Source organism: Antedon bifida, chromosome 4 (genome assembly GCF_963402885.1).
Source record: "Antedon bifida chromosome 4, ecAntBifi1.1, whole genome shotgun sequence".
Lineage (NCBI taxonomy): Eukaryota > Metazoa > Echinodermata > Crinoidea > Comatulida > Antedonidae > Antedon > Antedon bifida.
Window position 1 is genome coordinate 28,294,471 of NC_136229.1, and position 12,895 is coordinate 28,307,365.

Here is a 12,895-nt window from a genome sequence, read left to right on the forward strand (position 1 = left end):
TTGACACTTTGATCCAAACTTGAGGTTTTTAAACAAATGTATAAGAAAGCTAAAAGCTGCTTTTGTGGAATGTAAATAATAACCTTTGTTAATAAAATTATTGAAAATGGTTTCTTGTCTGGTTTTACTGAAAGAAAACATTCAGTTTAATAGTGAATGAACAGGAAGCCACTAGGGATAAACCAAACAAATAAAATTCAATTCCAGATTAGTCTGCAAACACAAGTTACCAACAAGTTAGAAACACTGTGTTATGTAAATTTTACCACTTTAAAAGTAAAGTACAGTGACAGAATAACCCTTTAAAAGGGTGAGCGGTTTAACAGAAACACACCTTAAAAGTGATCCAGTTAAGTTAACTCGTACATATTCAAAGTGGTAAGTATTATTTTTTGTTTTGATCAACTGGATTGTATAAACTTGTAATTGTCCATTTAATCTAATTATCTTCTTAAAACTTATTAAAATAAACATTTGAGGGCTTTATTTCTAGTATTATTTTATTATTCATAAAGTACTGACTAAGACTAATCTGACGGTGACTATACGAGCCCGTATTCATCTCATCACAATTTGTATTTTTATAGAGCTTCAGCATCGTTTAACTCTTCTCTAAAGTTGATCAAACCCAGTAGGGCCTACTACTTTGGTTTTACAATCACTTATTATTATTATCCCCACTATTTATATTTTCCACTAGGCGAATTTGTTCGCGCGCAACGAATAGTAGTCCGATTTCTTTTTGCGAAGCGGAACACATTACACCGAGAGCTCAGGAAATGAACGTAATTTATTATTTTAACAGTAAAACACTTCAATGGAAATTTTTACTTTGTCAAATTTAATTTTGATCATTATTTTATTACCCGCTACTGTAGACTAAACTACAATTTTCGAGAATCGAAAGTTTAGAAAAAAATGGAATGAGCTATCTTTTTTAGTTAAGTCAATCTAATGTAAACTGTTGTGTTGATTTTTTGGTAACTTTTTTTGGTCAATTTTGTTTTTTTCTATGAATATAAATAGAATAATGTCATATAAGAAGAAAATTGTTTGGTTGATTTAGTTTGCTAACTAAAATAGTATATGAATCTCTGCTGAACCGTTTTAATTGGGAAATGGACCTTGCTGAAATACTACTTATGTAATCCGTTTCTCTCTCTTTGCATTTTCTAAGGAAGCGAAAAACGTATACACTTTGAATTCACACTATTATGTTAATATGATCATTAAAACAGACACAACTTTTTTGAAATATTTATGAAGATTTCTAAAAAGGGATCAAAGGCATCAAAACCAGTTCAATAGAACAGATTCAATTGTTTGCAAGGTATTACCTTTAGTTGGCAAACAAGCACACGTTGTCTTTTGAACATACTTGACAGTGGGTCTTTGTTAGTTTTCTTTACTTGAGCTTAATACGGTATGTGGAAGGAAGGTTGTGATTGTATTTGAAATAGGTCGTATTACGAAATGTTTTATCAATCATTTTAAACAATTTTTCTTTTCTAGTGAAGGATATACAGTAATAAATGTTCCATTGTTACTGTATATCACTTTTACAAGGTTATTATCAGCTTGATTGATTTCACTACAAAATAAATAAATCTAAATAGAACTGGGTATAAATGTTATAAATGTAGCACTATGTTAACTCAGAATTAGTAGATTAGTAATCATAAATCAAGAAAACATTTTTCGATAAGAGAAAGAGAGGGATATCGTATAAATCTAATTGTCAGACAGTTTTCTTGAAATATATTTTATACCAATTAAAATTTGTTCTTTGTAGATACCGACACCATGGCTCGAACTATTTTTGTATTGTGTTGTGTCGTCCTCTGCGCTGGAGTTGCTCTCAGCAAGCCAACATTTGATTTGAGAGACGAACTAGTGAATGCCATTGAAGAAGCGGAAACACGAGAGCTATTGGATAAAATCCAAGAAATGAAAGTACGGACAAACTTGAAAGGTAGGCCTAAATCAACAAAGAAGTTGTTTATAAAGAGCTATATTTGCGAAAGATGCAGAATGATCCAAGGCCTAATGTTGAAAATGGGAAACATTTGGATTATGATAAAAGTGGGAAATGAGGTAAGAATGAAAATGGAAAATGTTATGAAGAAACATGATACGTCACTCTTCTTTTTGTTTCACAGAGCGTGATTATTGTGTTGGCAACCCATGCCCAACAGGGCAATACTGCTACGCTGGAATGTTTATCAATGGTCTGTTAACATCATTCTGTTCAACAAGTTCCAGTAAGTAAAACACACTGAATTATTTTACAAACGCCTTCCATTTCACATCCGTCATTCTACGTAGGCCTACGTAATATGCAAGCTCTTCTTAAAACTAGCTTGTTCAAATATACTTTTGGCCTTGCGATGATTTTATGCTTCTTTATAAATGTTGATTATCATTATGTTCTCGGTTTTTTTCATGACAGACCCATGTGACAACGTGGTTAGTGCATGTGGTAATGCAGCTGCTCAGTGCATAAATTACGGACTTGGGAATTACCTATGTAAAGTGAGTTTCAATTTTACAAATACCAATTGTTTTTTCCCATAAAAAACATCAATTTTAAACGAGTTGTGATAATTACTTTAGTTGACAAATCTGGTTTTTTTTTCAGATGAGCGAGTGATGCCTCTTACCTTCTAAAAATCTCGTTGTGACGAATTATTATATAAAATTGTTTCAGCATTTATAATAGATATATATTTAATTTAATCCCAAATCGGATCATTAGTAGTTTGTAATTGAATATAATATTACGTTTTGTGCTCAGTATAAAACCATTGGGTATATAATAGATTGCACAAATTAGAATGGATTTTCTTCTTTTTATTTTTATGTCACGGATACCACCATTTTAGCAGAAATTGACTCCAATATTTACACAGCCTATATTTCATATAATAAAATATATTTCGTTTAAACATGGGTTTAACTGTTCATTCTTTGTGGTCAGGCCGTTGTTTATAAGGATAGGTAGCAAACTTCGCCGAACTTTTGCTTGCAAACTATGTTTGCCACTGTTTGGAGAGGTTTGTGATTTCTATCCCGACTAGGTACGGGACTGTCATTTTGTCCTATCTAATCTAATCCTAAGATTACACGACTGAATGCAAAGCACCCAAAATACAATTATTTGATTCGCAAGAGTTCACACGGCGGTGACACAACATCGGCAAATAGTTTATCAAGAAGGTGCATGACCTTGCCGAGGTTTGAAACTGGTCTACTAGAAATTAAACTTTGAAAAAGATTGAAAGATTACAATCAATATTGTATTTTGACCCCCTTACTTAAAATGTCAGTAATCGATCTGACATACAGCCAGACTTACCATTGTTGATTCGGCTTAACTCGCCGTACAACTCTGTACATTGACATGGAGACCATTGTAACCTTACTGACATCCAAGTCCGGTTTTTGCCAAACAGCAATGTGACTGGATTTCTATACATAGTTATACACGTTCTGTTAACAATGTGTAATGTGGTCATGACTAATAGATTTCCAGGAAAAAATATCTATAAAAAGCTAAATTTCCGACTACCCAACACACTTTACAATACCATTCAGTATTCTTATTTTGATTTTGCTTTTCGTTAATTGTTAATGTAGCCTATGTCTTTTATTTTACTGTTAGTTCAGAATTGATTAGCACGAATTGATATTAAATGAATGAACTTAATAATCGGTTGAAATTTTCATTCAGAGTATTTAGATTTAAGCGTTGTTTGAATTTATTTTCTTTATAGCCTATTGCAAATTTCAATATATTGTAGGTCCTAGTTGAATCGTTAAATGTCCAAAACAGCCCTACCTATCAGGGCCGGATTTAAGATATTTTGCAGGGGGATGGGAGAAGGTTCTATTATTAATGCTAATCATGAATGATGAGTGTGGCGATGGAAGAACAATACATTTTAAACAAATCACATAAACTGTCTTTTAACACAGTCAAAACACAATGAACTCTTCTATATGAAGTATAGGTCTTAGCCAACAACAATGGTGAACATGCTTAATGAAAGATACAGTATAAATGTCAATTTACACAGACGAGCTGCGGTAACAGTGTGTTTAGCATAGAAATAGTACAATACATACATGTTTGTCACATTATAATTAGATGAAAAATATACATAATGTTTATATTACTTACAATCGTAGCAATATTGTCTGGCGGTTAAGCTTCCCTTAAACAAGGTTGATGCGAAGTGTACCGGTTAATGATTCTATAGCGTAGTTTTTACACGATGGCACACCTGACTAAAAAATATGCAAATTATGCATTATCAATCCACTTGCGTTACACTTGATTCCAAAATCAACTTTGTATCGTACAGGAATACTACTAGTGTTAAAATACAATATAATTTGCTGATTTGTTACTATAGTGTTGAAATATAATATGAATTGCTGATTTTTTACTACTTTAAAGTTTGTTTAACATAAATATATCATATTTGATTTTTTTCCCGATTTACACAGATTTTGTACTTGTATGTATAAAAATGCATCAACAATTAAAATCAGTGAGTTTATATTAGTGAATTGTATCATAATAGTTATGTCGAAAGAGCAAGTATTTGGCACGTCTTCCAAGACTTGGCCCAAGCCAGTGTCGACAGCAAAAGCCTAGGACTGCACTCCCATAGAAAGTTTTCGAGTGACCTAACAAACAGTTTGTGTTCACCACCCTTTCAGTAAAACATCTTGAGAACTAAACACAAACATGAATTAGTCGGCAAACATAAGTCACAAAAATGATAAAAGATCACTGTATTTGAAAGTAAATATACTAAACTCATTAAAATAAGAAAAGCGTACAAAGTAAACATTAATTCTCTATAAGAAGTTAATCTGCCAAACCCAAACCACATTCTTCAAGTTATTCAGTGAAGAACTCATACGTATTACACGTGGTAAGTACTAACAATATATTTTATTTTATTTTTATTTGATTCAATCAAAACCAACAGCGATAATTACCGCCACTAACAGCTTTGAAACATAAAACAATACATCAATATCTTCTATATATTCTGACGCCGCTGATCACTGTGTCAAACTTATTTTATTATTAATTCATAATTGAATTGATATATTTATATGGGAGGTTGAACTGGACACTTTACACTGTGTATGCCTATTATTTTTTAACAGCGATTTAAGCGTTGTTAGCGTACAAACTTTATGTATTCGTGCTTATTGCAAAATTCTATGAAGATCGACGTAAATTAAGGCCTGATTTAGGATGTTCTGATGATAGGAGTCAAAGAGTTTACATTCATCAGAGGAAAAAATCTATCCTAATATTTAGAAACAATCAATTTTACTTTATATTGTCAAGCTCATTTCCTAGGTAATAATAAATTTAATGTATGATATTTTATGAAAAAAATATTGTAAATATTGTTAATATTTATTTTAATCAGTAGCATTAAATCGTTAAAGAAAGGGGAAAGTCGAAAGATTCTTTAATCCATAATAGGTGTAAACACACTTTAATGCCAGAAATTTACAATTTTCCATAAAAACATCAATAGTGTAGTATTTCTACGTCGATTTGTAATACACTAAAACATACATAGCATCTGAAATTATTTGTATTGTTTTCCACTTTTCACAAATTGTAAACAAACTTATTTGGCAATCATGTTTTTATCAAATGTTTAAGCCTTATTATATTGATTAAATTTATGCAATTTTAAAAATTTAATTCAAAATAAGGCGTCTTCTGACAAAAGAAGTTTTTAAATATTTGCGCAGAGTACAAGACAAAAGTACAATGCTTTAACATCTTGACCTCATCTACCTGGACAACAAACCTGTTTAACAGAACTACTTTAGTTGCGTATTACAAGATATTTGACAAACAAGGGTGGGCCTTTGAACACAATGGAAACTGGTGCTTCAGTGTTGACTTGGGCTTAATACAGTGTGTGTGTGGGAGGGTTGTGATTATATTTGAAATAGGTCGGTGCATGAGAAGTTTATTGACCCTTTGAAAGGTTTCATATTCAGTGAATTTTATACGTGAAAGTTTATAATTGAAAATGATTTTTATGTAACTACTTGATCATTATATTCAAATTCTTACTAAATCTCTGTCTACACAATAAAAAAAAGGTGTGATGTGGCAGTATTATCTCAACAATTTTAAGCTCTGTCTACACTATCAAATGTTATGTACGTTTGATAGTGCAGACTGAGCTTAACATTGTTGAGAGAATACTGAAAGATACTTTTCACAAATAACAAATGAAAATGACATGATCTTGTCCAAAGAGAAGACTGAAATGACGTAGCATGACTTGAATAAAAAGATTTTTCATGAGCCGAATACCGGAGAAATCTGTTTTATGATTTGATGACGATTGCTGTTATTGATTATTAAAGACGGCCCCTGAATATATGTTAACCCACTGGATAAACTGAAAGTTACCCTCTTAAAGACATTACTTTTATTATTGCGTAGTAGAGTATTACGCCTTTGTGCACGTTCCGTTATTTTTTCATTTTCTCATTCACCAGTCTAGCTAGGCCTACCAAACAGTTCGGAAAATAGGTGCGGGGACAAAGGTGGCAATGATACTGTGAATATTTGAAAGTTATTATTACTTGTCAATAATTACAATTGTTTAATAAAATAAAGATAAAAATACATAAATGTCAAATATCTTCTTGTAGATTGACAACAAATATGACTCGAGCTAGTCTTTTACTGATTTGTATCGCCCTCTGCGTTGGAGTGGCTCTAACCAGTCCAACTTACAATTTACGAGATTTACTGGATGAGTACATTGAAGAAATGCAAATACGGGAGCTGAAAAGTGAGTACTACACTACACCACAGTAGTAGAACAGACACTTAATTTAGAACGACCAAATTAACTTAAAAGAGTTGCCATTTGAGTTTGAGCAGAAATTAGACAAAATAAAGTAGAAATAGTAGAAAAACCTCTCTAATTTGCAAACTTTGAGATGAATAGTCTAGTCAGCACATTAATTAGGGTCCTTTCGTCTGGTACAGCATAAAACAGCTTTCATTTTGCGTGAGGGCTGGAATGTATTTAAAAAGTACTTAATACAGCTGGCTCATTTCTAGACTAAATTACTTGCGATAGTGAGTCAGATAGTATATCGTGACAGATACAGAATCGGGTGCATACAATGATGTCATGATAATTAAATAACAATGAAATAGTATTGTGACGTATTATTACTCTTACTAATCATGACGTGAACATATTATTTTTATCAAAGGCAGCATAGATGGTTATTCTTTTTCATGAAATTTCTTTTGTGCATGTTATGTAAGAAAAAAATCATATTTATCTAGTTGTAGTAGGCCTACTGTACTATAGTATAGTATAAATGGGCCTAATAATCGACATGACGACGACGATTACAATACTGTTACTCTGTTACAGATTAATTTAATATACAGTATAATGTATTACTTTATTATTAACAGATTGAAAATAATTACAAATTATTGGATTGATTTTCAATTTTCTTTCACAACTCATTTTTCATTTACACAATTAAGCCCGTATTCTTGAGGACTAACTTCTAGTCCTGGATTAAGTCGGGTAGGACAAACTAGCTAATGACTAAACATAGTCAAAGTTTCTCTAACAATAATATGGACATTAAAGTTGTTGATTTCTATTCAGAGCGAGATTATTGTGTTGGCAACCCATGTCCATCAGGACAATACTGCTACTCTGGAGCGTTTATCACTGGTTTGAAAACAACCTTTTGCTCGAAAAGTTCCGGTAAGTAAAGCAAGCATGCACACGCATCAATGCTTTATGTTTTTTGTAAGTGACTTGAACCTGGCGTGTGACGAAACACTGCCTTAACCATAGATCAGAAACGTCCAGGTTACTGTACTCTTTTACTTTCTTTAGTCTTATTAAGCTTGGTTCCCACTAGAGACGCAAGAAAGTTGACCAATGAAAACCGACAGTTCAAATAATCCATCGCCTGAGATTAGTTAAATCACTTAGGCCTACGTTGCACTTGCGTCGTTGTGTGGCTTCTTTAGTGGGAACTAAGCATTAGTACTTTCATTTTTCTTTCACGATAGACCCATGTGACAACATAGTGAGCGCGTGTGGTAACCAAGCAGCACAGTGCACAAACTATGGAGGCGGCCATTACATATGTAACTAAGTTGACCAATTAAGTTTACACCAACAAGTAAGTTGATTATAATATTGATTAAGTTGTTTCCATTTTCAGAAGCACAACTAGTCTAGGTTCTAAACCATGTTTCAACCCAATATTTATTAAAGACAATTATTTTGGCATATATGGCGTTTCATACGTATAACACTAATGCACGTTTTTTTTAGACAAAAATTGAAACGCTGACTTGTTTTACAAAGAGACACACAATATAAAATACTTTATTCATATAATTTTATGTTCATGTCTGACATTGTCATACACGAGTCAAATTAGTGAATTTTATCGCTATATCCGATCACCTGCTGGCTGAAAAAAAAAAAGTGGTAACAACAATGTCAATATACAAAAAATAATGAGGTATGCCTAACGAATTACTCTAGGCTTGGTAACTAGAATCTTTTATTAGGATTTTTAATAGCATATTTTTTTTTTTCAGATACAAGAGATTGATTACTTCTATAATCTTCATGTTATGAAAAACTACATCATATTGATGTGACATCAATATTCATAACTAATTTAATAACACATTTCTTATATCAGTAATTGTGTTACAGTATTGTCACATTTTTATGTAATTTTAAGCCTAATTTAATAAAAATGAATATACTGTAGTACTATATTTGGACAATAAAACAGCAAAAAAGTAGAACGTATTATGGCTGGTATTTGTTAAAAAGTATTAAGATGTTGAATTTTAGCTATTTATACAAGAAGATCCTCTGAATAATTTCATATATCATAAAACAAATATAACTTATTTTATTAACAACCACTAGAACACAACGCAGCGACGTATGGACGCAAAGTGATGTATTGCGTAATCACAAGTGGGAACCGACGACGCAATAAAATCGCAGGTTTGATTTCACGATTGATTTTCACGCAAACACAATTATTGGAAGGGGATTTTCTTTGCGTTGGTTGCATTACGTTGCGTCGCTAGTGGGAACCATGCTTAATGGTAACTAATGGATTTTTTTCTCTGACTTAGAAGAGAAAATACAAATATATATTTTCCGAGGCAGATGAAATTAGATCACAGGCCAGTCCATATGCTTGTTTGTGATTAGTTTAATGGGCCAAGAGCAAGCTCCATTGAGAGTGGCTGATATGGCGTGTGGAGGTACTGTTCACACACAAGAGTCTGACTGTACTGTCTGTTTCATCCATCCTGAGCCTTTTAACATGTCATCAAAATTGAGAATGTTTAAAAAAAAAACGATAGGCTACTAAAATCTAAAAATAAGAAAAAAATCAATAAATGTTTAACTTTTAAGTTCCTCCTTAAGTAAATCCCCGACCCACTGTGTATCTGTTAACGTGAGCTTTGATAGCCGTTTCAATTCCTTATCATCAATACTTAAAGTCTGAAAGTCATTGCTGTCAGCTTCTTCATTTTTCTTCTTCTTTGGCATGTCTTCATCCGATTCCGATTCATCTTTTTTTTCATCTTCTTCGCTGTCATTATCACTTATTTCCATATCTGTTTCATCACTGTTATAAAAAATAAACTTAGGTTAATTTATGGTAAATTATATAATGATAATTTTATTGTCATATGGTTTTTATTTTAGCAAGGAAACGAGAAAGGGATTGGAAATCTCATTTTCCCCCATCAAAAATTGTTTATTCTTCACCAGAGTGTTGACAATAACCGTGAATAGGATAATGATTAAAATAACCCATTTATATTAGTACAACTTAACGATTTAAACCCCAATATGAGCCAGTCCTGCTGAAGTTCTTTTATAATAAAGATGATCTGGGATCTTTACCACTATCACCACATAACTATCATCACAGTACATACATTCTAATTTTAGATTCTGTAACTTCCTTTTGTGCACCAAATTTTATCTATATTTACTATATAATTCAATGGCTCATAGTTGTCCAAGGACCACTGCCTATAAATCATATTCAATAAAAAAATAAAAGATTAGTAAGAAAGTCAAAACTCAACCTGTCCTGATGCATCTTGGGAAGGTGAGCCCTGATGAAAGAGCTGCATAATGTCCGCACTGGAGGCAACACGTGAGCAGGTGCACTCAACAGCTGTGTAGAAAAATACATTTTTACATAATGTTAATAGTTTTTCCTAGACCTCAATAAATTTAAATTACATATTATATTTTATAGATTGTGTAAATAATAACATTGACAGGTCCGATAAATATTAAATATCTTGGAATATAAAAACTCACATTTCTAATAGCATCTGAACTTGGGTTGCCATGTAATTTGGCAGATTCTACTCTTTCTTTCCCATCCAATGTTCGTTCCTTATTTTGTTCAATTAACAAGCTGAAAGGAGTTGCCGGTAGATTTTCTTGAATCCCTTGCTGAAAATGAATATACATTGATTATCAAATTTAATTTTAATCCTCTTGATTTTATAGCATAAACATACATTGGATAATACATGTATGCTTTATAGTGTCTGACCTTATTCCCCATGCTATGCGTATTTGTATAAGTTAAGTATGTATTAAAATGTTGTTTGTTTACAATGTATGCGTTTAGCTTGATAACTACATGCTTGTTTACAAATTACTGGGTCCTAAATTCAAATCCTGACAGTGATCAGTGTCTGATTTTTAGGATTTTTCTCATGGCCAAAAGCAGAATCACTACCTAAACCTAATTTGAGACTTAGTTAAGTGTATGAGTTTATTTCCAATTTTGTAGCTGGTGAGACATGTGTTTCCTTTTGGATGTGTGAGGTATTTTACAACTAGAGAGTGTCATTTTATAGAGTCCCTGCCCTGTTTACATCACAATGATGTCACCTAGTTACTCACCACTCTCTGAGCATTCCTCTTTTCCTCCCTCTCAGCTTCTTGTTTACTAACAACTGTGTACAATTCTTGCTTTTTTGTCATCATGTATAGTTGTGACCTCTGTAGCCATGGGAATACATCTTCATTCTCTCTTTCTGCCTCTGACAGTGGGTGAAGACGAGGAATAAATATTCCACTGATAATTTGACCTTTAAAAAACTTCTGATAAGTTGCAACTGGCTTTGGACTGTTTGCCTCAAATACATATACTGAAATGTAGAAATCAATTTACTTTGTATGTTTTCATAAAGTAATTTTACCATTGTTAACATTTAGTAAAATGTAAATATTAAATTAGAATTGTAAAAAGAATTCAGTAAAACCACTTTTAAGGGGACACCTTTGGGGCCCAACAAATTATCATGTCCTCTTTCAACCAAAAAGAACCTGTCAACAACTCAACCACAAATTGAGAATCTAAAACACTCGTTCATTTTCGCCCATTCAACGACAAAGGTGATGTGCACACTGGGACAAAAGTGGCAAATTCGTTTCAATCAGCAATCACAATTTAGCTAAATCATGGCAATGTTCTCTGGGTCAAAAGTTGTAAGTTTATTTATGCGTAGCGCTATGTTTGTCATGGCCATGTTCGCTCAAAGACTTGGTCATTCACGAAGGTGTTATGTCTAGTGACAAACATCCTTCATTATTGCTTACGGCAACAGACCCATAGCATCTAAGCTATAAATACTAACTTGCCCCCTTTAATAATCTCTCAATATACTACTACACGTGATGACGATTGCTGTCAGTGGACACAAATTTGGGGGGGGGGGGGGGGGTTGAGTGTTCTTTTAGAGGTTTTACGGTACTGAAATAATAAAATATTGAGGAAGGAATTTATGAGGAAGCAATGTCATTGAGGAACATACAAGTAATTAGAATCTTAACTATAATTATTTCCTAATACGGATTAAGTCTGCCAGATAGGAGAATTGCATAGTTTTGTTAAATGTCTTTAATAAAAAAAAAACACTCACATGTTTTTGTAGAATCAATTGCGACCCAGTATTGTGATAAGGGATCACAAAGTAGAATAGACACATCCATACAGACATTCCAACTCACTGAAAAAAAAACCCACAATGAATATAACATGATCACTTTTATTTTTACATTTCATAAAATATGTTTCTCAAGCTAGCCAGAAAAGTTTCGTCAAATGTAATCTTTGTGTTTCTGATTAACCCATCATTTTGTGATTTTATGTAAAAACAATTTAGTTTAAGTGGAATGCAGGCATATGATCTATTTTTGCCTAATATAAAATTCATATACTTCAACACAAACCACATATTATTATTTGGTCATCCAAAGACAGTTTTTCGTTAAGTTGACTATATTGATTAAAAACTCACTAGAGCATGTAAGAAGGTTCCAAACACACATTATAGTGGCTGTAGTGGAGACTAGCAGATGTGAACATTCACCATGTCCAAATTGCAACTTTCTGAAAGAAAAATATAATAAAACTATATTGAAATGATCGACAACTTTATAGTTCTTATGATTCTCTGTCAAATGTCAACATGGCTAAATTTGCTACCGTATTGTATTCTCAAAAGCATCTTATCAAACATTCTTTGAATTTTAAACTTTCTTTTCTATTTTTTTAAACATTTATGGATTTTTTTGATTTTTATATGAATAAGACCAATAAAAGATGAATGAAAATCAATAGAATATGATCCGCTTTTGAACACCCAGAGCTTTGAATGTCTGGTACTGCAAAAAAGGTTTATCATCCTGCCTTGAGTGTTTGCACGAAACAAAAGTATTTAATATCATTCACGAATCAATTAGCTAAACAAATTATTTCTTTAAAAATC

The 12,895-nt window shown here is 32.4% G+C and overlaps 3 protein-coding genes across 4 annotated transcripts in view; 2 read left to right on the forward strand and 1 right to left on the reverse strand.

Annotated features, from left to right (window-relative positions):
• Positions 1-216: 216 nt before the first annotated feature.
• Positions 217-2,805, forward strand: LOC144839454 (uncharacterized). 2 transcript variants are annotated; one of them, XM_078694813.1, is made up of 5 exons: positions 217-378; positions 1,793-1,972; positions 2,160-2,261; positions 2,450-2,532; positions 2,639-2,804. In XM_078694813.1, exons 2-5 carry the CDS (start codon positions 1,804-1,806, stop codon positions 2,648-2,650), a joined length of 366 nt encoding a protein of 121 aa, XP_078550939.1. In that variant the 5' UTR covers positions 217-378; positions 1,793-1,803; the 3' UTR covers positions 2,651-2,804. The 2 variants fall into 2 exon arrangements, with proteins under 2 accessions (XP_078550939.1, XP_078550938.1); XM_078694812.1 differs by lacking the exon at positions 217-378 and adding an exon at positions 1,395-1,566 and having other exon boundaries at positions 2,639-2,805.
• Positions 2,806-4,819: 2,014 nt separating this feature from the next.
• On the forward strand, positions 4,820-8,793 carry LOC144839888 (uncharacterized). The gene is made up of 5 exons (XM_078695461.1): positions 4,820-4,943; positions 6,712-6,854; positions 7,701-7,802; positions 8,117-8,229; positions 8,657-8,793. The coding sequence occupies exons 2-4, from the start codon at positions 6,725-6,727 to the stop codon at positions 8,200-8,202; spliced, it is 318 nt and encodes a 105-aa protein (XP_078551587.1). The 5' UTR covers positions 4,820-4,943; positions 6,712-6,724; the 3' UTR covers positions 8,203-8,229; positions 8,657-8,793.
• Positions 8,423-12,895, reverse strand: part of LOC144839830 (WD repeat-containing protein 75-like) — a 40,242-nt gene continuing 35,769 nt past the window's right edge. The window contains exons 12-17 of the mRNA XM_078695366.1: positions 12,425-12,516; positions 12,047-12,133; positions 11,025-11,272; positions 10,428-10,565; positions 10,187-10,278; positions 8,423-9,717 (exon numbers count right to left, since the gene is read on the reverse strand). Of these exons, the coding sequence (XP_078551492.1) occupies positions 9,489-9,717; positions 10,187-10,278; positions 10,428-10,565; positions 11,025-11,272; positions 12,047-12,133; positions 12,425-12,516 (886 nt within the window). The 3' untranslated portion in view covers positions 8,423-9,488. The remainder of the gene's footprint in view (positions 9,718-10,186; positions 10,279-10,427; positions 10,566-11,024; positions 11,273-12,046; positions 12,134-12,424; positions 12,517-12,895) is intronic.

Coding starts and splice junctions, on each gene's coding strand:
- LOC144839454 (XM_078694812.1), top strand. CDS start 1,533: ATGTTCCATTGTTACTGTATATCACTTTTACAAG. Junction 1,973..2,159: donor AGTACGGACAAACTTGAAAG/GTAGGCCTAAAT, acceptor TTTGTTTCACAG/AGCGTGATTATTGTGTTGGC. Junction 2,262..2,449: donor ATTCTGTTCAACAAGTTCCA/GTAAGTAAAACA, acceptor TTTTCATGACAG/ACCCATGTGACAACGTGGTT.
- LOC144839888 (XM_078695461.1), top strand. CDS start 6,725: ATGACTCGAGCTAGTCTTTTACTGATTTGTATCGCCCTCTGCGTTGGA. Junction 6,855..7,700: donor GCAAATACGGGAGCTGAAAA/GTGAGTACTACA, acceptor ATTTCTATTCAG/AGCGAGATTATTGTGTTGGC. Junction 7,803..8,116: donor CTTTTGCTCGAAAAGTTCCG/GTAAGTAAAGCA, acceptor CTTTCACGATAG/ACCCATGTGACAACATAGTG.